The sequence below is a fragment of the Heterodontus francisci genome, chromosome 8, assembly GCF_036365525.1.
Source record: "Heterodontus francisci isolate sHetFra1 chromosome 8, sHetFra1.hap1, whole genome shotgun sequence".
NCBI classification, from domain to species: Eukaryota; Metazoa; Chordata; class Chondrichthyes; order Heterodontiformes; family Heterodontidae; genus Heterodontus; species Heterodontus francisci.
In genome coordinates this window covers 29,229,222-29,251,949 of record NC_090378.1, presented here as the reverse complement: position 1 = coordinate 29,251,949, position 22,728 = coordinate 29,229,222, and the positions used below count along the sequence as shown (strand labels likewise).

The window sequence follows — 22,728 nt, the reverse complement described above, 5'->3', positions numbered from 1 at the left end:
AAGTAAAGGGCTGGATTTTATCCAGCCCTCAATGGCGTGACCATGGTGGTCGGGGGTGGGGGTGGTGGGGGGCCTGTGGATGGCTCCGGATGAGGTCTGCCATGGACATCAACAGTGGCAGGCCCGGCCTGATCCTTCTGGCAGCGGTGAGGCTCCGTGGTGCCCCGCCGCTGGGCAACAGGACCACAATTTAAATATGCCAATCAATAAGTAAGTTTGAATACACTTACCTGAAATCTTGAGGGCCCGCCGTGATCTTCGGCACAGCAGCTGGCACTCCCTTGCCTTCAGGTCCCCCGTCCCGGGAAATGCAGCACCACACTGGTGAAGAGGGGGGAGGAGGTATGATTTTCAGTGCGGGGGGTGGGGGGGAAACGGGGGCAAATATGCATAATGGGTGTAGGGGATGGTGGGAAGGGTTGAACCTTAAACTTTGTGCAGTTTGGGAGGGCGGAAGGTCAGATGTGAAAGGTAAGTGTTTTGGGGGGATAGGGCAAATAGTTATTGTAATTGTTATAAGGGGGGTGGGAAAGAGGCTTAAGAAATATATTTCATTAATTTTGGGGGATATTTCTTTAAAAATTTTAATATGCTGGCAGGGCAGGCTGCCCTTTAAAAATGGCACCAGCGCATGCGCACAGGAAGATGGCGCCATTGCCAGGGATGGACTGCTCGTCCCCTCCACAAGATGTGGGGGGGGAGGGGCCACCCTGGCTACTTAAATGAGCGGCCGCGCTTGAGATTGCGGTGGCTCTTTGGCATGCGGTCCGCATTGTATGAGCTCGCCACGGGCTCTTAAAATCCAGCCCATAATGTGGAGAAGTATGAAATTATCCACTTTGATAGAAAGAATGGAAAAGCAGAATATTTTTATAAGGTGAGAGAAGAGTAAGTGTTGACGTGGAGATGGATTTGGGGGTCCTTCAACATAAATTACAGAAAGTTAACATGCAGGTACAGCAAGCAATTAGGAAGACAAATGGTATGTTATCCTTTAATCCAGTGGGTTGAAGTAAGGTTTGCACCTCTATTACCTTACTCAGAAGACCATTCTTTGCATGAAAAAGTCTAGCACTCAGAGGCATAGTGTCAGAATAAGGGGTTAGCCATTTAGGAATGAGATAAAGAGAAATTTATTCACTCAGAGGGTTCTCAAGGACAATTAGGAATGGCAATAAATGCTGGCATTGCCAGCAACGTCCACATCCCATGAACGAACAAAAAAACCCTTTAATTCTCTACCCCAGACGGCTGTGAATGCTCAGTCGATGAGTATATTCAAGGTTGAGATTGATCGTATTTTTTGGGCGGTAAGGGAATCGAGGGCTATGGGGATCAGACAGGAAAGGAGTTAATGTAGAAGTTCAATTATGATCTTTTTGAAAAGCAGAGCAGGTTCAAAGAGACATATGGCCTACGCCTGCTTTGAGTTCTTTTGTTCTTATTTTCTTCATACAAAAGTAAGGAGGCAGTGTGAAATTTCTATACACTGTTATACACTGGTTATACTTTCTTTGGCCTCCTTATCTCGAGAGACAATGGGTAAGCGCCTGGAGGTGGTCAGTGGTGTGTGGAGCAGCGCCTGGAGTGGCTATAAAGGCCAATTCTAGAGTGACAGGCTCTTCCACAGGTGCTGCAGAAAAATTTGATTGTCGGGGCTGTTACACAGTTGGCTCTTCCCTTGCGCCTCTGTCTTTTTTCCTGCCAACTGCTAAGTCTCTTCGACTCGCCACACTTTAGCCCCGCCTTTATGGCTGCCCGCCAGCTCTGGCAAACGCTGGCAACTGACTCCCACGACTTGTGATCAATGTCACAGCACTTCATGTTGCATTTGCAGACGTCTTTAAAGCGGAGACATGGACGGCCGATGGGTCTGATACCAGTGGCGAGCTCGCTGTACAATGTGTCTTTGGGGATCCTGCCATCTTCCATGCGGCTCACATGGTGAAGCCATCTCAAGCGCCGCTGACTCAGTAGTGTGTATAAGCTGAGGATGTTGGCCGCCTCGAGGACTTCTGTGTTGGAGATACGGTCCTGCCACCTGATGCCAAGTATTCTCCGGAGGCAGCAAAGATGGAATGAATTGAGACGTCACTCTTGGCTGACATACGTTGTCCAGGCCTCGCTGCCATAGAGCAAAGTACTGAGGACACAGGCTTGATACACTCGGACTTTTGTGTTCCGTGTCAGTGCGCCATTTTCCCACACTCTCTTGGCCAGTCTGGACATAGCAGTGGAAGCTATGAGTGGAAGTGGTTATACACTGTCTGCAGATCTGGTCTCCTTAGCCTGGGGCTGTTTTCCCTGGAAAAGAGAAGACTAAGAGGATTCTGATTGAGGTCTTTGGAACTATGAAGGTTTTTGATAGGATGGATGTGGAGAAACTGTTTCCACTTGTGGGCGAGTCCAGAATGAATACAAATAGCAGATCACCACTATTATTTATTTATTTATTTAGAGATACAGCACTGAAACAGGCCCTTCGGCCAATAAGTCTGTGCCGACCATCAACCACCCATTAAATACAGAGTTTAGGAGGAATTTATTTAAAGAGTGGTGAGAATGTGCTATGTGGAGTAATTGAAGCAGATAGCATTGACATGTTTTAAATGAGGCTTGACATATACATGAGGTAGAAGAGAATAGAGAAATATGGGGTAAGGGTGGGAGGAAGTGAGGGGAAGTTGTAGATTCTCTAAACCAGTTGGGCTAAATGGCCTATTTCTGTGCTGTACATTACATGCTCAAAAATCAATTATATCTTTGGCATGGATACAGAGAATAATCAATGTGTAGTAATCTGCTCTCTTAATCAAATTCAAGTGGGGAGTAACAAATGAGAGTTTTAGTTAACAAAAGGAAAAGAGCATTCTCCTCAAGCAGCTCCACCCCTCTCTGCCCCTGACTCCCTCCTGTCTGGAGAAGACTCTCACTGGAGCCCTGAAAAGGCAGTGCATTTACATAGTCCCACAAATTGAACAACCAGTCAGATAATGAGCATTATAAAACAGGAACCTAATCAAACGGTGGAGTTGACTTCAGAGACCAAGGGCAGGGTTTTGAGCCCCCACCGGGGTTGGGAACATGGGCAGGAGCTAAAAAGAGTCACCCCAGCCGGCGTGCCAGTTCACTGACTCTATCCCGCTTCCAGGCTATTTTTGCAGAGGTGGGATGGGGTGGGGTGGGGTGGGGAGGGGGGTGTGTGTGGGTGTGGCAGTGTTACTCGCCTGCATGCAGTGGGTAGCCGACGTGGCTTATTAAGAGTCTATTTGAGGCAAATTAAAGGAGGTTGACTTGGATTTTCCAGGTTCCCACAGGCATCCAGTGCCAGTTTAGCTGCCTGGAGGAAGCCTCCTCTAGGCCAGGGGTGGTGGGGGGGTGGGGGATGGGGGGCTGCTGGGGGAAGGTGGGGTAGTGCTCCAGGCAGGCCTAGAGGTCCTCCCTGCATGCCTGGGTGTAGAGGGGCTCTCTCCCAACCACCCCCCTCCCCACTGCACGCACCCCCCCCCACCCCCCGCCTAGCTGCAAGATCCATTTTTTAATTTAAATTTAAATGATTTGGAGAGAGGGTGCCTCCATTTTGAAGGGCCCTCTCCCTTATTGATACTCCATTGCAGCCTGCTGCTCCTTTTAAGCTGTGTGATGGAAATCACACATCCCAAATGGAAAATATTAACTTTGTCGTACGGAATGCTGCTTGAGACTTTTTACTGGACATTAGAAATAACTTTTAAAAAAGCAGAACAGAACAGCTAAAGGTGGCTATGCACCATTTACGTATGAGAAGACAAAGGCTGGCTGGGAGACAGAGGTAATTACCCAGTCTAGCAAGAACAATAGGGGTATGGATTTTGTCAATAGTGGTGAACAAAAGCCATTGACACCCTTTGACTTTGAAAGAGCCAACCCACACCCCCCCCGCCCCCCCCCGCCCACCAAGTATGTCTGAAGAACTTTGAATTTCAAAAAACCTTCCAGAAACTTCTGCTTTCAAACAGGTGGTCACATGACATACCTGCTGGTGTAACACTGAGTTGTGAATTGTGCCTTTGAAAGAAAGGAGACAGTAACTGAACTCCAAGGAGAAAGCACTTCTCTTTCTGTCTCTCTCTCTCCAGCAAAGTCCCAGGGAAGCCTCAGTGGCAGATACTAAGCCTCAAGACTACAGAACCTTACAGGCAACAACCAAGAAGACGGATAAAGCCTCTCTTCAGCCTTCCGGGACCAGAGGAGCAAGCCTGAATAGTAGAAGTGGCCCAGCAAGCATTCAAGACTTTAACCTCAACTAAGGACACTGAAACTCAGTATTTGAATTCCATTTATTACTGAAATTACTTCAACCTCCTATCTCTTCTCCCCTTCTGTATCTATTTGTGTGTGTATGTGCCTCTCGTATGAATGCAAGTGTGGATGCATCATGTATTGTAGTAATTTTGACCAGTTTACCAGATGTCATAAAAAGTGGTTTGGGCCACTAGTGCTCGATCCTGGCCCCGTATTCTGAAAACCTCTCTCCCCCCACCCCCGATCACTTACCCTGCTGCCGACTAACAAGACTTCAATGGAAAGGAAAATCAGGAAGTGGATTCGTTGCCACCAGCTTTGCACTCCCGCCAAAGTTGAAAGTTTCTCCGACAGTTCCTGTATTTTCTCTCCTCTTTTTTTACCTTGCTGCAATTTCGGAATTATTTGCTTCCTCTCTCTGCAGTTCTGTAATATTTTTCCTTTCTTCTTTCCCTGCGTCTGTTTTTATTCCAATTTCTGCAGTGTCTCTAATTCTTTCTCTCTCTGCCTTCTGTCTCTTTCTTTCCCTCTCTGGTTCCTCTGCCTTTCTCTAGTGCCTATCATCTTGTGCATCCAGTCCCGGTTTAGCCCAACATTACCACAAAAAGGATCACTTTTAACCCTTTGTGTCATGCAGCCCTACACGAGCTGGTTACATAAAAAGTCCAACTTTTGATCCTAGAGGACAAGGTTTACTTACAGGAACTGCTGTGATTCTTTTCAGAAGAAAAGTTGTAAACATGACATGATATTTTAATAGGTATTAAGAAAAATGAGATATAGCGAAGACACATGAAAACTTGACAGTATGTGTAATGGTTGTACTAGTTCGAGCATGCACACATTTCTTTTAAACTGACAGCTGGGCTTTGTGCACCCATTGTGAACCATTGTGAACCCATTGTAATGGATATTTGAATATACCCGTATTATTTTACAGTCTTTGGGAAGTCACTTAAATTGCTCATACACTGCCATATACTTGACAAGGAGTTAAACATAGAAATAATAGACATATTTTCCACACTAATCATTTTAATCTTGACATTGCCTATTCTTAAAAACATCACAGAAAAAAAGGACAGCAGAAGCTTTAGTTTATATAGAAAGCCAGTTGGTTGAAGCAGGTCATACTGTATTCAATTGTGACAGTGGGTACAGAATTTTGTCAACGGACAAAATTTCAACCTTCAAATATGCTTTCCTATCAGACACGGGCTAATTTTATCTCCAGAACGCCAATACATTGCATTGTTTCTATGTCAGCAACCTTATTTCTCAAAGAGGCTTCATTCATTTTTCTCTCAATTCACAGAATTTTAATACAGCTTTGATAATGTTCAGGGACCCAACAATGCTAGCGACATTAGTGACGTAATGCTGTTATAATAGCAAGCACCAGTAACTTTCCTTTCACCTTTCTATAACTGAACTCTTAAAGAATTTAAACAATTGACTGCAGCAGCTGTGCCTGAATAATCCCCTGCTTCCTTTAAACATGTCCAGAGAAATGAAACAACATGAAACACTGGAACCTTCCAGTCATTGTGAGGGTCAAATTTCCAGCAGCATCGTGAGTCTGCTGGCCGGAAGAGATGATGCAAGCGTGAGCTGCCAAATACCAGTTGCTTAAATAGATCAGCCGCCTGGATTTTGTGCTAGTAATGACGATGAAGCTGATAGGATTCACTGTCGTTACTCCACTGAAACTGACAGTAACCTCTGGAATCCGCACATGCACGGTTAAACACGGAAAACAGAAGTTGCAGGAAAGCTCCACCCAACTCTACATTAAATCCACGGGTTGCTGCTTGCCTGCTCCAGATTGAATTACCCCTCCCCCCCTCCGCCCCTTCAACGCCTGGACTCTCCTAAATGATTGTTCTACTCTCCAGGACCAGTGAGTTGTTGCTAGAGCCGAGATTGGCAAACGCAGCTCATTGGTAATAAGCACCCCCCCCCACCCCGACCCCCCACACCACCCCACCTGGCCGGGGCCCAGCCAATTGTCCCCAGCGAGGTCCCATACACTTACCTTAATTCCGCGGCCTCCTCCATTGCTGCTCCTTTCGCTGGGAGCAGTCACAGCAGTGGACATCACTCCTGGTGGCCCTCTTGTTGGTCAACAGCTCTTGGAGGCAGGACTTCCTGTCTCAGACCGGCGCAGGTCAAATTCAAGGCCAATTAAGGGTTTGGGCCATGTAAACTCGCGGTGTGGCTACCAGGCCTGGCGGAGGCAGGCTTGCCCCCCACTTTCTGGCTGGTGGGCGGGTCTCTCACCCAATGTAAAATTCTGACCACTGGGTGAGAAACCCACAGGATCAAGTCGAGCGCTGGTTTTCCAGTCTAACCACTCACAGTTCCCATTGACTACAATAGAGATTAAAATCGGGTGAGATGTAAAACCACCGATGCACCCCATCCCTCAAGCTTCATGACAGGTGGTTTAGGTTAAAATTGTCTGCCAGTCTCTGATAATTATAGCCTCATTTATAATGTCCAGCTTAGCTGGAGTCAATTGATAATGTGCTGAAATGTGTTTTAGTAACAGGGCTACAACAAATACCCACACTTTCTCAGCTTTACCTGAGAATATTTTGTTCCAGTTTCTTGGACTGAAGCTGATCTTCCTGGTGTTGCTTTCTCATTGCCTCTTGTTCTTGTGGATAGATGGTGGCTACTCCCTCCAGGAGCCATCTTTCTCGCAAACTCTTTGACTGTTTGGAACAGCAGAACATTAGGAATTGTTTCTCATGAACACTACACATCATCACATTGTTTTTCATTCAGACAATGTTTAGCAACCTCCTGCCTCATCTTGAGATTGAGTTTAGCGACGATGATCTCACTTCTTGGCTGCTAGTCCAGAGAGTGAGGGCACTTTGAAAGTCTGGAACCTGGGTTTCAATCCACTCCAGAACATTGGGTTGAAAGTCTCCTCCAATGACTGCAAATATTCTAGTTTCTGGTCAGTTTGATCTCCACTATTACATGGGTCCATGGCACAATATCAGATATAGCACTAATTGTTATTTATGGCTGAAATAAGAAATGGGGATGCTGGATTAGTATACTAGAGGATGTTCTCTTGAGGTTGGGGTTAAGGTACATTGGAGTAGTTTTCAACTTTGCCACCTAGGCAGGAAAGTAACAGAGCGGACTTCCCACCAGTTGTAGAACCTGCCCAGTTTCCATCTATAATGGGCGGGTGATCCGCTCCACCACTTTACCGTTCAGGCAGTGAAGTTGACTATTATCCCCAAGGTTGAGACACAACAGAATTTGATGTCTATAGAACACCATGTAGTGAGTCCTATTTGAGCTGGAGCTGAGCTTCCGACCCCATATTATCACCCTCAGAAAGATGGCCTTCTTCCCACTTCCATAATATTACCCATCTCTGATTCTGCCAAAGCCCCTCTCTTGCTGAAACCTCCACCCACACTTTTGTTACCACCTGACCCAACTATTTCAATGCTACCCTGGTCAACCTCCCATCTTCCAAACTCTGTAAACTTGAACTCATCCAAAACTTGGCTGCTCAAGGGAATGGGGTGCACACTAGACCCACGCAAATCTGCTCATTTGAAGCACATGCCATTTTGAAGTATATGCCTTATTTCCAAAATGAGGAAGAGCTGTCAGCACAATCGCCCTTATAATTGGCAGTTCATTGCCATTGGCGGTAAATTCAGCGGGACTCTGGTGACTTAAAGGCAGCTTGCACCTCTTAAAGAGGAGACACCTTTAGTTAAATGATACAGCTGCTGATTTTGGCAAAATGTCTACTGACAGAAGTCTCCTGTACCCTATTTCTCTGGCAATGCCAAGAGGTCTTGGTATAGTGGATGACCAGGAGAAAGGTGTCGTTGCTCTCCACAGGTGGGTAAAGTATCCAACAGTAGATACCGAGGTAGCTAAGCACTTGAATTCCAGGAGTCTGACACCACAAACCTAGCAGTAATATCGGAAGAAATTCAATGACCTGACGAGAGCTGTCAAGATAAGACTCCCATTCACAGCTTTCTTACAATCTACAAATTCCTGCACCACTCTACTGTAGCTTCAGTGCTAGCCAGTCTTGCTACCCAGTTTCCATCTCTGTCCTCCAATTATAGAAAAACACATCAATATACTTTCTTCTGCTTCCACTCTGCACCTACGATCTTTACTGTCCTCAAATTACAGGGCCCTCTTCCCCAAATCTCCTACTTCTTTCTCTCACCAGGCAAACTATGCTGAGCTGCCATTGACATCTTTACATTCCTTCAAAAGGCCATACACTGACATGCTCTTGCAGGGTAAGCTGAGTGCCCAAAAGAGGGAACTGTCCAGACCCAGAGGAGGATCACCATCTATCCAGTAGATCACACCAATGGAGGAGGCAGCAATTGATGATATGGGCAGAGGGAGAGCTCAAAATGTGGCAGATGACAAGACTGGAGGAAGCAGCCCACAGCACAATGGACCATTGTCCTCCCATTTTCATTTCAGACAGACCTCTCCCCTCACACAGTGAGAATGAACACACTGGAGCCCAATAAAGTTGCCCCCCATCTGTTGCTGCTTTCCAATGCCTCTAAGTGGTAACTCGTCTGTGTCCCCTCTGTCCAGCTTCTTGCCAAGTCCTGGGGCTTTCTGTAGCCAAAGGGGGAGGGGCTGTGGGGGTGGGGGGGAGGGTGGTTGGGCAGTGGTCCTATGAAGAAGAAGCATCTTTCAATCTTTCACTGTGATCCTTGCAAGCACCAGCTCTGAAACCAACGCTGCATACTTAGTGCCGAATGATTCACAGCTAAGGAAAAGCAAGAGCGGGGGAAAGAATGACACAGGACACACCACTCAGGAGGGTGAGATTGCATCTTTGTGCTGCTATAGAGGGTGCAGATGAGGGGTTCCAGGGCCCAGCATTTAAAAGACTGATCGATCTGTACCAACTACTTTATAATGGGCTGTCGATCCACTACCACCTGTTATCCAGAACTGCCGGAAGTTAAAAATCAACCCTTTTAAACCTTAAGTTTCACTGCAGATAAATTTTCAAAGAAGCTGAAATTAAATGCTGCATAAGAGCACAAGAAATAAGAATAGGAGTAGGCCATATGGCCCCTTGATACGATTATGGCTGAACATCTACCTCAATTCTGCTTTCCTGCCTGTTCCCCATACCCTTGATTTCCTAGATGCCCAAAAATCGATCTCAGTGTTGAATATTATCATCGATGGAGCACCCAGAGCCCTCTTGGGTAGAGAATTCCAAAGATTCACAACCCTCTGAGTGAAGAAATTTCACCTCATCTCAGTCTGAAATGGCCGCGACCCCTTATCCTGAGACTATGACCCCTCGTTCTGGACAAGGAAGCTAGGGGAAATCGCTTTTCAGCATCTAACCTGTCAAGCCCTCTAAGAATTGTATGCATTTCATTGAAATCAGCTGTCATTCTTTGAAAATCTAGGGAATATAGGCTCATTCTACTCAATCTCTCCTTATAGGACAGTCCTCTGATCCCAGGAATCAATCTAATGAAACTTTGTTGCACCCCCTCTAGGGTAAGTATATCCTTCCTTGGGTAAGGTGACCAAACCTGTAAACAGTACTGTAGGTGTGGTCTCACCAAAGCCCTATATAATTGCAGCAAAACTTGCTTATTCGTATACTCCAACCCCCTTACAATAAAAACTAACATAACATTTGCCTTCCTAATCGCTTACTGCATCTGCATGTTAACTTTCTGCGATTCATGTACAAGGTCACCCAAATCCTTCTGATTGCCAATGTTTACTAGTCTCTTGTCTTTCACGAAATACTCTGCTTTTCCATTTTTCTTACCAAAGTAAATAATTTTATGATTCTCCAGATTATACTCCATCTGCCACCTTCTTGCCCAATCACTTTACTGATCTATACTACTGTGCAGGATCTTTAGAGTCATAGAGTGTTAGAGTTATACAGCACAGAAACAGGCCCTTCGGCCCAATCGTGTCTGTGCCGGCCATCGAGAACCTGTTGCGTCCTCCTCACAGCATACTTTCCCACCTAGCTTTGCATCATCAACAAACTTGGATAAATTACACTCAGTTGCCTCATCTAAGTTATTGATATAGATTGTAAATAGCTGAGGCCCAAGCACTGATCCTCATGGCATTCCACTAGTTACACCCTTCCAATTGGAAAATGACCTGTTCATTCCTTCTCTCTATTTTCTGTCCATTAACCAGTCCTCTATCCATGCTAACATATTATCCTCAACCCCATGAGCCCTTATCTCGAATGTTTTCATTTTACCTGAAAGAAGGAAGGACCAAAAAATGTACTTTTGGTTGGCAAACAAGAACACTGATTGATGGGAGAAAGGGAACATTGTGCCTGAAAAAAACTTTCCATACTTTTTGCTTTTTGAATCTCTGTGTTTTGCCTTTCCTCAAATATGGAACAATAGTGTAGACGTTCTGTATGCTTTTCTTATAAAAACATCAAGGCAGATTTCCTGTGCAAAGTAGAAGCTTTGTGCTGCTCCACCCCTTCACATCAATCTCCATCACGGCATAGGAAGTGCGACATCCTATTTCAGCCTCAATTTATATTTAATGCTTAGATTGCCAGTACTGTTCAGTCTGTGGCACAGCACAAACAGAGCATCAACTTTTTTTTTAATTCATCCAAGAGATGTGAGCATTCCTGGCAAGGCCAGCATTTGTTGCCCATTCCCAATTGCAGTTGAGAACATGTTGCATCACTGCTGATTTGAAAGTCTTATAGACATTATATTACTTTGGCATTAATTTTGGAAGACAGATTTAACTAATGTTGATGTGAATTGAGTAACAAACCAGGTACAATGACAACACTATAAGTGGGTAATTCAACCACAATCTCTACAAGACGAGTTAGAAGTGAATTTATCGAATGTAATTTTATTGTGAAGACATTCATCTACAATACTTCTTTGCGTGAAACTCTGCAATTGGTACTTCACACATTTATCCTTTCTGTTGCAGACACTAACAGAACAAGAGTAACAACAACAACAACAACGACGTGCATTTGTATAGCACTTTTAACATAGTAAAATGCTTCACAGGTGCGCTATCAGATAACATTTGATGCTGAGGCACATAAGGGGATATTAGGGAAGATGACCAAAAGCTTGGTCAAAGAGGTAGGTTTTATGAGCATCTTAAAGTAGGAAAGAGAAGTGGAGATGTTTAGGGAGGGAATTCCAGAGCCTAGGGCCCAGCTGAAGGCATGGTCACTAATGGTGGAGTAATTAAAATCAGGAATACTCAAGAGGCTAGAATTAGAAAAGTGCAGAGATCTCAGAGGATTGTAGGGCTGGAGGAAATCACAGAGATAGGGAGGGGTGAGGCCATGGAGGGATTTGAAAACCAGGATAAGAATTTTAAAATTGAGGAGTTGCTTGACTGGGAGCCAATGTAAGTCAGCGAGCACAGGGGTGATGGGTGAATGGGACTTAGTGTGAGTAAGGACAGGGCAAAAGTTGGGATGACCTCAAGTTTATGGAAGTAGAAGCCAGGAGTCGAGGCCACCCAGGAGTGCATTGGAATAGTCAAGCCAAAAGGCAACAAAGGCATTCATGACAGTTTCAGCAGATGAGCTGAGGCATAGACAGAGTTGGCGATGTAATGGAAGTGGAACTAAAGAGTCTTATTGATGGTGCGGATATGTTATTGGAAGCTTGTATTGGGGTCAAATATGCAACCAAGGTTGGAAATAATCTAGTTCCATCTCAGACAGTTGCCAGGGAGAACGATGAAGTGGTGGCTAGGAAATGGAGTTTGTGGTGGAGACCAAGGACAATGGGTCCTATGATATCTACCTTTAAGTGCTTAAGCTTCAATTTTTCTTCGTCCACTTCGAATCTTTGTCTGGTAATTTTCTCTTGTATTTTTCTCTTGTCCTGTAAAATTAGAATAGAAATACAAGTCTTTTGTTTATCTATTTTATTTATTTTCCCAACAATATAAGGTATAACATAATTTTGTGGTCGGCAGCGAAATGATAGCTGTCACCACTGACCTTGAGAAAGCTACCCAAAAAGATCTAGTGATCTCTGTGGCGTGGATTTCATCTTTACTAATGTTAATTTGAATCAAGCTCCAAGTCAAGGGATCTCCAGGTGTCCAGCAACAGTGATGTCATCAAGTAGGGTAAGTAGCCAATCACATGAAATATTCTCAGACAGCAAAACAAGAAGTAAAATGCTTTGGTTATGCTTCAATTTTTTTCTTATAAATTTTAAAGCAGCAGTTACAATTTAGTACACAGTTAAAAACTCAGTTACACTTCATTAACATGGCACAACATTTTCTGGTTCTGACGAAGGGTCACCAACTGAATATTAATTGATCTTTCTCCACAGATGCTGCCAGATCTGCTGTGTATTTCCAGCATTTTCTGTTTTTATAACATTTTGGCTTTTCTTTAACAACAATAATACAGCATTAGAGGGGGAGTTCCTGTCAGTTTAGCGATTTCTAATTGATTGTAGTGTTTTTCCAACTCTTAACATTTTGAAATACAGTGCGAAATGATTAAACAAATAATGATTTTGCCAAGTAATTTAATTCACTTAATCATTCAATTCTTTATCTGTTTTATCAGTGCATCAAGAAGCTAATAATGGGATGCAAAATGGGATACAATTACAGCACTGTAAAAATGGTCACACAGGTATTTATCCCATTTACTTCATGGCTTGGCCATGTGAGCCGCATGGAAGATGGCAGGATCCCCAAGGACACATTGTACAGCGAGCTCGTCACTGGTACCAGACCCACCGGCCGTCCATGGCTCCGCTTTAAAGATGTCTGCAAATGCGACATGAAGTCCTGTGACATTGATCACAAGTCGTGGGAGTCAGTTGCCAGCGTTCGCCAGAGCTGGCGGGCAACCATAAAGGAGGGGCTAAAGCGTGGCGAGTCGAAGAGTCTTAGCAGTTGGCAGGAAAAAAGACAGAAGCGCAAGGAGAGAGCCAACTGTGTAACAGCCCCGACAACCAATTTTATCTGCAGCACCTGTGGAAGAGTCTGTCACTCTAGAATTGGCCTTTCTAGTCACTCGAGGCGCTGCTGCACAATCCACTGACCATTCTAGGCGCTTACCCATTGTCTCTCGAGACAAGGAGGCCAAAGAAGAAGAAGAAGACTTCACTACAATATACACATTACAATATGCACATTACAGTGCAGCACAACAAGTCTTCAAAACAGGACGATTAACAATACAGCAGAGTATTTAACACCCCCATTTAAAAACATCACTAATCTTGAGCGCCTGATGAGGCCATTTTCACAACTAAATGAAAGCACAGATTGTCAAAAAATGCAAACGTCTGATGAGTTGAAAAAAGACTGTAAATCCACACTAAATTGTTTAGTAGGCATTTACCTCACCTGGAGAAAAACACTCGCGAACAGAGCTTAGCACCTTGATTGGCAAAAAAGTGCTAATCAGCTTTAGTGTGGTAGTGCAATGCTTCAATGAATAAATCCAGACTTTTGCAATTCACAGTTAACGTTATTCATTTAACCCAGGGTAGTCTAACATTTACGCATGGGGTGGTGGCGGGGGGGGGGCAAATTACAATTTTTGTCTTACATAAGGGGACAGTGGGACAATTTTGAAAAGATAAAGGCATTAAAATTTATCTTACTATTAATCAAAATAACAACAAATGTACATTTTTGTGAAGTAGCTTTAAGTGAGAAGACTAATTTCTCTTCACTATATTGGACATTGATTTAGTGAGATACCTGGCATTTCTTTGTTGCAGAAGTGGTCAATGTTTGCCCGCACACTTGATGTAGTGATGCGGAGTATTCTGGATAGATGTCATTCTGTCAGGAGTGATCTTGATCACTCTCTCTCCCTATGTCTCTCTCTCTTTCTCTCTCTCTCTCTCCATGTCCCCCCTCTCTGTGTTGTTCCTCCCCTCTATGTCGTCCTCACTCTCTGTGTTCCCTCCGCCTGTGTCCCCCCCTTTCTCTGTCTCCCTCTCTCTCTGTCCCCCCCTCCCTCTCTGCCCTCTCCCTCTCTCTCTCTCTCTGTCCCCCCTCTCTCTCCCTCTCTTCCCCCTCCCTCTCTCTGTCCCCCTTTCTTTCTCTCTCTGTTCCCCCTCTCTCTCTCTTGCTCTCTGTTTCCCCTCTCACTTTGTTTCCCCCCTCTCTTTCTCTCTCTGTTCCCTCCCTCTCACTCTCTGTTCCTCCCCCCTCTATGTTCCCCCTCACTCTCTATTCCTGCCTCTCACTATGTTCCCCTCCCTCTCTCTTGCAGCTCCCCCTCTCTCTCTCTTTGCCCCCCTCTCTCTCTGTACCCCCGTTCTCTCTCTCGCTCTCTGACAGTTGCAGAGAGCGGGAACACTCAGCAGATGGTTGATCAGTTTTTTAAAAAAAAGATCGCTGTCAGTTTCATAGCTGACAGCTGCTGACATCAGAAACTGCAGTTGCTGAACTTTGGACAGATTCCGGGTTTCCGGTGGGCTTTTAAAAAAAAAGCAGAAAACCCTGAAATAAAAGCAAAATACTGCAGATGCTGGAAATCTTAAATAAAAACAAAGTGCTGGAAATACTCTGCAAGTCAGGCAGCATCTATGAAGAGAGAAGCAGAGTTAACTTTTGAAATGTTAACTCTGCTTCTCTCTCCACAGATGCTGCCTGACCTGCTGAGTATTTCCAGAATGTTCTGTTTTTATTTTGGAAAGCCCTGAATCTGTCCGAAGTTCAGAAACTAGTGTTCCCGAAGTCAGCTGATGTCAGCTGTGAAACTGACAGCGATCTTTTTTAAAGGCTGGCTGACAAAGAGAAATTTCCCATCTCCATTCATGGACCCTTGGTGAAGATGAGGAATGGCCCCTGGTACAGTTTACACCTGTGGCCCAATGGAAACATTTGGCAGGACGGATCCTGGCTTGCGGGCCGTAATTTGGACAACCCTGACTTAACAGATATTCATTTAACCAGGCTATCCTTGCAATGATAGTGCATGAATTTGTTCATTGAGATTTTATTCTCTTAAATCTTTCTTTTTTTATCAGTTACTCATTGACTATTATATTTATTACAGTATTGAAATCCACAGCATTTTATGCAAGCCAGTAGATAAATACACAATGCACTACATCTTGCAGATCAGGGAAGAGATCTAACCTGTACTAAAAAAAGGTCAACTAAAATTTTTTAAATGGTGTATTATTGGTGTATAAGTGGCTTGTAAGTGACCTCATCTGTTCAGTTCAGGTCACCTAATACTAGAAAGAATGTTATTGTTCTTAAAAGCTTACACTTCAAGGACTGCAGCGGTTCAAGAAGACAGCTCGCCACCACTTACTCAAGGGCAATTAGGGATGGGCAATGAATGCTGGCTTATCCATCGATGCCCACATCCCACGAATGAATTAAAAAAAGCAAAGAACAGTGACAAGATCATTCCAAGCTACAGGAATTTAAGTTATGAAAAGATTGGAAAAGAGGTGCCATAATTAAAGTATGGTGAATGATTTTCTCTGTGTCTGTTTATGATTTTGCCTCATGATTAGATAGGAAATCTTCCCCTATGACCAGAAGTTACAACATGAATCAGGGCCAATTATTCAGGGATCTGATAGCAAGGGACTAAAAGCTAAATTAGATGGCTAATTTTACAAAATCACATTTCCAGTGGGTAGTAACTTGGGAAATCACAGGCATGTTTCAGGTGATTGTGCCATATCTGCTTCCAGTGGGTAAAACTTTCCATGGGCAATCCACTTTCATAAAATTGGCTTTTAAGAGTTTAGGAGCAAGAAGGGAAATCAAGCAGTAATAAAGTTGTGGAACATGAGACAGGAGAGTACAAATGGATTAAAGATTTAATTGAATGCATTTTCGGAGAGAAGTGACTGAGGGATATTATATGAAGGCAGGTAGGTAGCATTGAGCTGTGAAAAAGTGTTGCATTATTAGATCAAATGGTCTTTCCCTGTTCCTAAAAATTCTTACGTTCTATGCCTATCTTTTCGTGATCCTTTCAAGGTCAGAGATTGGAAGGCTAGCTGGCATTCAGAGGTTGATTGTAATATCACCTCTATTGAGGTTCTGATCTTACCTAAGCAGCATTATAGCTGCACATTCAAATGCCACCTGGAAAGGAACACAATAAAGAGGTTTTAAAAATTGGAAACTAATAAACAATTACTGCTGGGGCAGATTTTTGAACCCTTGCTTATTGACAGTGGCAACTGTGTGCTCTAAACAGAAGAAAAATATTGTTCAATTATAATCTGATGGTTATTGCCAACAATGGAGACTATACCGAGAGGCATGCAGCTGAATTTAGCCCCAGTGATAACCTTGTAAGGCTATTGAGTAGCCTGTCAGCACTCATTGACAGCAAAACCTGGGTTCAAGACTGGAAACATGGCTGCAGTGAATTGCAGCACCAGGAAATCCATGCAAGTAGCTTTACATCCTAAATTTTCAAACCTGTGAAAAAATTGTGTCCCACTCAAATTAAACCTCCACAAGAGAGGGAATCATTCACTTCAGAGCAAACTGTGACAACAGGGGGCATTTTATTGCCTTTGTTCTTTAGAAACTTGGCAGACTGTGACCTAGCACACTTATTACTCTTTCGCCAGCCCACAGCCATTGTAACGCCACTGTTTTCTTAAGCAGTTGAGACTAAGACAGAAGCCTCCTGAATATATGAAAATCAGCATCCTATAATGTTCCTCTCTCTACGGATGCTGCCTGACCTGTTGAATGTTACCAGAATCTGCAATATTTTGCTCTAAAATATACAGGAGACACCGTGGCTACAAGAGCAGGTCAGAGGCTAGGAATCCTGAGGCAATAAAGTCACCTCCTGACTCCCCAAAGCCTCTCCACAAGGCACAAGTCAGGAGTGTGATGGAATACGCTCCACTTGCCTGGATGGATGCAGCTCCAACAACACTCAAGAAGCTCGACACCATCCAGGACAAAACAGCCCACTTGATCCGCACCCCATCCACAAACATTCACTCCCCACACCACCGATGCACAGTGGCAGCAGTGTGTACCATCGACAGGATGCACTGAAGCAACTCACCAAGGCTCCTTAGACAGCACCTTTCAGACCCACGACCTCTACCACCTAGAAGGACGAGGGCAGCAAATGCATGGGAACACTACCACCTGCAAGTTCCCCTCCAAGTCACATACCATCCTGACTTGGAACTATATCACTGTTCCTTCACTGTCGCTGGATCAAAATCTTGGAACTCCGCTCCTAACAGCACTGTGGGTGTACCTACCCCACATGGACTGCAGCTCACCTCCACCTTCTCAAGGGAAATTAGGGATGGGCAATAAATGTTGGCCTGGCCAGCAATGCCCACATCCCATAAACAAATTTTTAAAAAGCTATTTTAATGGCCTACTGGGTTGAGCTTCCATTGCTGACAGTCTGCTGAGTAAAACCTGGCGGGTAAGAAGCAGAGGCTTTTCCAGGCAATTGTAAAAATCATTTTTGTGGGGCCAGGAGGGTCAGAAGCATCCCCCAGGCCCCACAAAGAAAGTCTGGCCTGTTGCTAGCCTGAACTCCCCCACCTACCCCCATTCAATGTTTGTGAAATCTTCCCAATGACTTAACTGAATGCGGCCAGAACTCTGTGAGCTGCCTTTACATGTGTTACAGGTGTTGTAGTATTTGTTGGAGCAAGTTTTATTTAAAAAGGTTCATTCACTTAATGAATTGGTCAATAAAAAAGATGCGGTTTAGAAAAAGGAAAATGAGAGATGTAGTTTTTTTATCTATAATTTTATGACTATTTTAAAAGTTATAAAATTCAAGAGCAGGGTACAGCTTATAGTCAATCAAACTGGTGTATTATTAATCAACTGACTTCCAATATTATTTGCAATCATGGATATACACATCAAGGTGGTGGTCAGATATTTAATCATTAGCTGAATAGCAGATCTAATATTTTATATCAACCATTTACTGACAAGTGCTGTTTCGGTCCAAATTGACTTCTAAATCCATTTTGCTATTTTAGTTTCATCTCCTCCTTTCTTGAAGGTGCCAACCCTTGTTAAATATGGTTCCATGGTGCCTGCAGCCCTGAGGCCTAAGGGATGTTTTGAATGCATCAGTCTAGTCAGTAGTTGTCAGCCTATTTATATATCACATCCAGTTGAATCAAAGTTCATACTGTTCTATTTTGTGTGGACGGAACTAGCACTTTGTGGGGTTAACCGATTGGGGAAAGAGTATCCAAATTACTGTACACGATTGTATAATCAGTACATTGTATAATGTACTGGAGAAGCTACACGGAGGTTAATGACACTGAGGTTAGCTACATGGAGGTTAATTGCACTGAAGTTAATTAATTACACTTACTTTCAGCTCTTCAGCATCAGTGCCAATGGAAATAGTAATTAAAAAGTCAGCAGTTTATGTTGGAACATTCCAGCAATGTGACATTTGTCTTAGTTTAGATTTGTTAATTATGAATTAAAACAAGAAATTCTAAATCAAGTATGTTATACAAAGAGGTCAGAACTGTTTCAACATGCATAATGTTAGGGAATGGAATTTTAGCTAAAAATCACTCATTTCATTTTGGTATATAATAGCAGGCGGTTTAATAATAATGACATCTCGATTACACCACCTTCCATACCCAGCACTATGACAGCTGGAAGATTTGTTTTCAACCTCAAAGTTTGCCAGATGGAACATTTCTCTGTCTAATTTTTCTTGTTGCATAGTTTCAAGATTACTCTGGGCATCATAAAGCCACGTGTGGAGTACAAGATCGACAGGCATGACGTACATGATGAGGTAACTCAGCATCAAATAGCAGCCAAAGGTCCACTGCATGGCAAGTGCTAGATGTTGGCTGGGTTGTTGGGGCTCTACAAGACAGGTTGGGCACTTCAAGGTGAAGGAAACGAAACATTGGGCAATAAATAACACTGAACAGTTCAAGAATACTTTGCGGCAACTAGTTATAGAGCAGCACTTGCATAAGCCTAATAGCAGGACACTTGTCCATCCTATCTTCTGGAGAGTGACATGTGGTAGAGTGCAAACATGTCCATGTCCCCATCTTCCCTTTAGCAAGTAATTTGCTGAATAACATGGCAGTGCTTTGGAAATAAAATAAAAAGGTTATGAAATATGAAAATGTGTTAGCACTGTGAAATAAACCATAAGAATTGAAATAATGATAAAAAGTTACATCAGGTACAGCACTGAAATAGGCCATTTGGCCCAACTGGTCTATGCCAACATTTATAGTCCACATGAGGCTCCTCCCACCCTCCTTTATTGAACCCTCTATTCCTTTCTCCCTCATGTGTTAATCTGGGCTTCCTTTAAATGCATCTGTTCTATTTGCTTCAACTATTGTTGTGATAGTTTGTTTCACATTCTTACCTTCCTTTGGGTAAAGAATTTTCTCCTGAATTCCCTATTGGATTTATTAGTAACTGTCTTATATTTATGATGTCTAGTTTGGACTCTCCCACAGTGGAAACTGGTTTCTTTACGTGTACCCCACAAACCCTCTCATTATCATTATCTTAAAGACCTCTATTAGGTCATCCCTCAGCTTTCTTTTTTTGTAGAGAAAGGAGCCCCAGCTTGTTCAGCCTTTCCTGATAGGTATACCTCTCAATTCTGGTATCATCCTTATGAATCTTTTTTTTGTATTCTTTATAATATCAGAACTGTGCACAGTACTCCAAGTGTTGTCTAACTAATGCCCTATACTAGTTTAACATACCTCTCTATTTTTCAGTTATACCCCTCTATAAATGAACACCAGTGTTTGGTTTGCTTGCTTTATGGCCTTATCAATCTGCATCGCTACTTTTATTGATTTGTGTACCTGTACCTCTAGATCCAGGGTAGCAAGGTAATTTAAGACCTCAGGCGGTGGTCTTCCTCCCTGCCCTTTTGCAAGTTGCCTCGGGCCCTGGTAAGGATCCCATGCTCAGGGTTATGAGTCGTGACCAAGGCGGAACCAATGAATTTTCAGTAGTGATGATGGAAGAACTAGAACCTCCAGGGACAATGGCTGCTTACAGGTAAAGGATCCTTCAGGGAATGGACTTGCGTTTCCTTTAAAGCACACATGAGGAAGGTAACGGGAAACTACCTCATGTACTTTTTCCCTAGTGATATTGATCATTTCTCCTGGAAGTTAAAAAAATACGAGGTTCTTAACGAGCAACAAAAGAGGAAAGCGCAGGACTGTGAGGTGTGGAGAAATGAGCAGAGGACCTGCCCTTGGACAGATCACCGCTACTATTACCTCTAGATCCCTTCATTCCTCTACCCCATTCAGACTTATTATCCAGGCAGTATGTGTCATTGTTTTTCTTTCTACCAAAAATACACCACCTCACACAATCCATATTGAAATTCATTTGCCAATTACATGCCCATTATGCAAGCTGAATAATGTCTTCCTGTATTTGTCATCTTCTTCCTTTGTATTAAGTATACCCCCCACAATTTGTCCATCTGTAAATTTTGAAATTATTCTTACGATTCCTTCATCCAAATCATTAATGTAAATTGTGAAAAAAGTAGTCCCGGCACCAATCCCAGTGGAACACCATTTCCCACCTTTTGTCAGTCTGAGTAGCTACCCTAAACTCCTACTCTCTGTTTTCCATTTTGTAGCCAGCTTGCTACCTGCCTGCTGACACATGTTCTGACCTTAGTCATGAGTCTACTATGGAATATCTTATCAAAGGCCTTTTGACAATCCAAATATATTATGTATTCTGCATTGCCATAGTCTACTCTTTCTGCTACTTCTTCAAATATTTCAACTGACCAGCAGTGAGAGCAGAGCGAAGCAGGCAGGGATAAAGAGCTCCTGGGGGTCAGAGTGGAGCGACCGCATTCGAAAAAAGAGAAAAAAAATCGTCACAGGAAAGCGTGATTGGTTGGTGAGTATTTCTTTTGTTCTCTCTCTAAACTAGGCATTCATTCAAACTAGGAACCAGGAAATTAAAAATTCCAATGAGGTAAATGAATTGTGTCGTGCAGACCCCCTCACCTGCCAAGATGAGGCATATTAATTTTGTCTTATGAACATTGATTATAAACTTTTGTTGGAGTGAGGAAATGACTTGTTAAACAGATTAGCCATGGTTGGAAAAAAACATTTGCATACTAACAGACAGTGCTTGGAGGGACAAAGGGGCTATTCCCTGCTCCAGTTTAACCCGCAATGGACTTTGAGCACCAGGTATTGTGTGTAAGAGGAGACATTCCAGGGTTGCCTAAGACAAGAGAGACAAACAAACATGGTCAGACCAGCTAGTTGCATGACTAAACTGCTTGGCAAGCTGGGTTTTTCTGAATTGTACAAAGATTTTGAACTGAGAAAGACTATTTGCTTCTGGACTGAGAAGACCTCTCCTGTCTGCCTGCTCCTGTCTCTTTCTCACAAGCCTCTGGACCCACAGAGGACACATGAACTTCAAGAGAGAAAAGTCTCCTACATTGAACAAGGTTTAAGAAGAATACTGGGCACCAACGAAAAGCAAGACCTCACTAGAATCAAGGACTTGACAGCAAGCTCGAAGAACAGTAACCAAAACCATCTTTAGATATTGCCTCAAACTTGTCCACTTCATTTCTTCTGCTCTTTTCTGTCCCTATCTGCATATGTGTCTTGCGTCTGCATGCTAGCGTGGGCAAGTTGCGTATCTGTAGGTGTTAACAGAGTTTAAGTTTAATAAAGTTCAACCTTCTTTCTTTAAACCTAAGCAAACCTGTTTGGCTAGTTTCTTTGCCTTATAATGGGAAGTTAGTGAACAAGGATCCACCAAGGGTGAGCTAAAAAAACAATGCGTTTAAAATTAAATACTGTTACAGTAAGACCAGGTGAAGGCTGAGAGGGAACCCTAGACCCCTTTCTCACCTGGTCGTAACGAGACTTGGGGGCTACCGTCCTGGATTTTACCAACAGACAAACGAGAAAAATTGGAAGTGGGAAGCCAAATAGTTCCCAATCAAAAAAGAGCAAGATTTCAATACATGTTTTCTTGTGGTTGTATGTCCTTGAATACTAATATGCCTCCAACTGAAGCTAGTAGCTCCCCAAGCCAGGGTGAAGTAACTTGGGATATGTTAAAAGCACTGTCTATGGAGGAGCTGAGAAAAATAGCTGAGCAGTGTGGAATTATTCTGTGCCAAGGCTAAAAAGTCTGAACTCATAAGACTGGTGGCTAACCATTTTTCCCTTGAATCTGAAGAAGCAGAAACAGGGTTAGAACAGGGTATTGTTAGCAAAGATACAATTGGAACAGAGGAAGCTTGAATTTGAGGACAGGGAAAAATAGAGAGCGAGGCAGGAGAGGGAGAAAGAAAGAATCTTCCAGAAGGAACGTGAAGAAAATGAAAGGCAGGAGAAGGAGAGAGAAAGAACATTCCGG

General features: G+C 43.4%; 1 protein-coding gene across 4 annotated transcripts in view; it reads right to left on the bottom strand.

Annotated features, from left to right (window-relative positions):
• The window catches only part of palmdb (palmdelphin b), a 146,670-nt gene that overhangs the window by 29,477 nt on the left and 94,465 nt on the right, over positions 1-22,728 (bottom strand). For all 4 annotated transcript variants that reach the window (XM_068036869.1, XM_068036867.1, XM_068036868.1 and 1 more), the window contains exons 3-4: positions 12,120-12,200; positions 6,871-7,001 (exon numbers count right to left, since the gene is read on the bottom strand). In XM_068036869.1, coding sequence (XP_067892970.1) covers positions 6,871-7,001; positions 12,120-12,200 — 212 coding nt within the window. The remainder of the gene's footprint in view (positions 1-6,870; positions 7,002-12,119; positions 12,201-22,728) is intronic.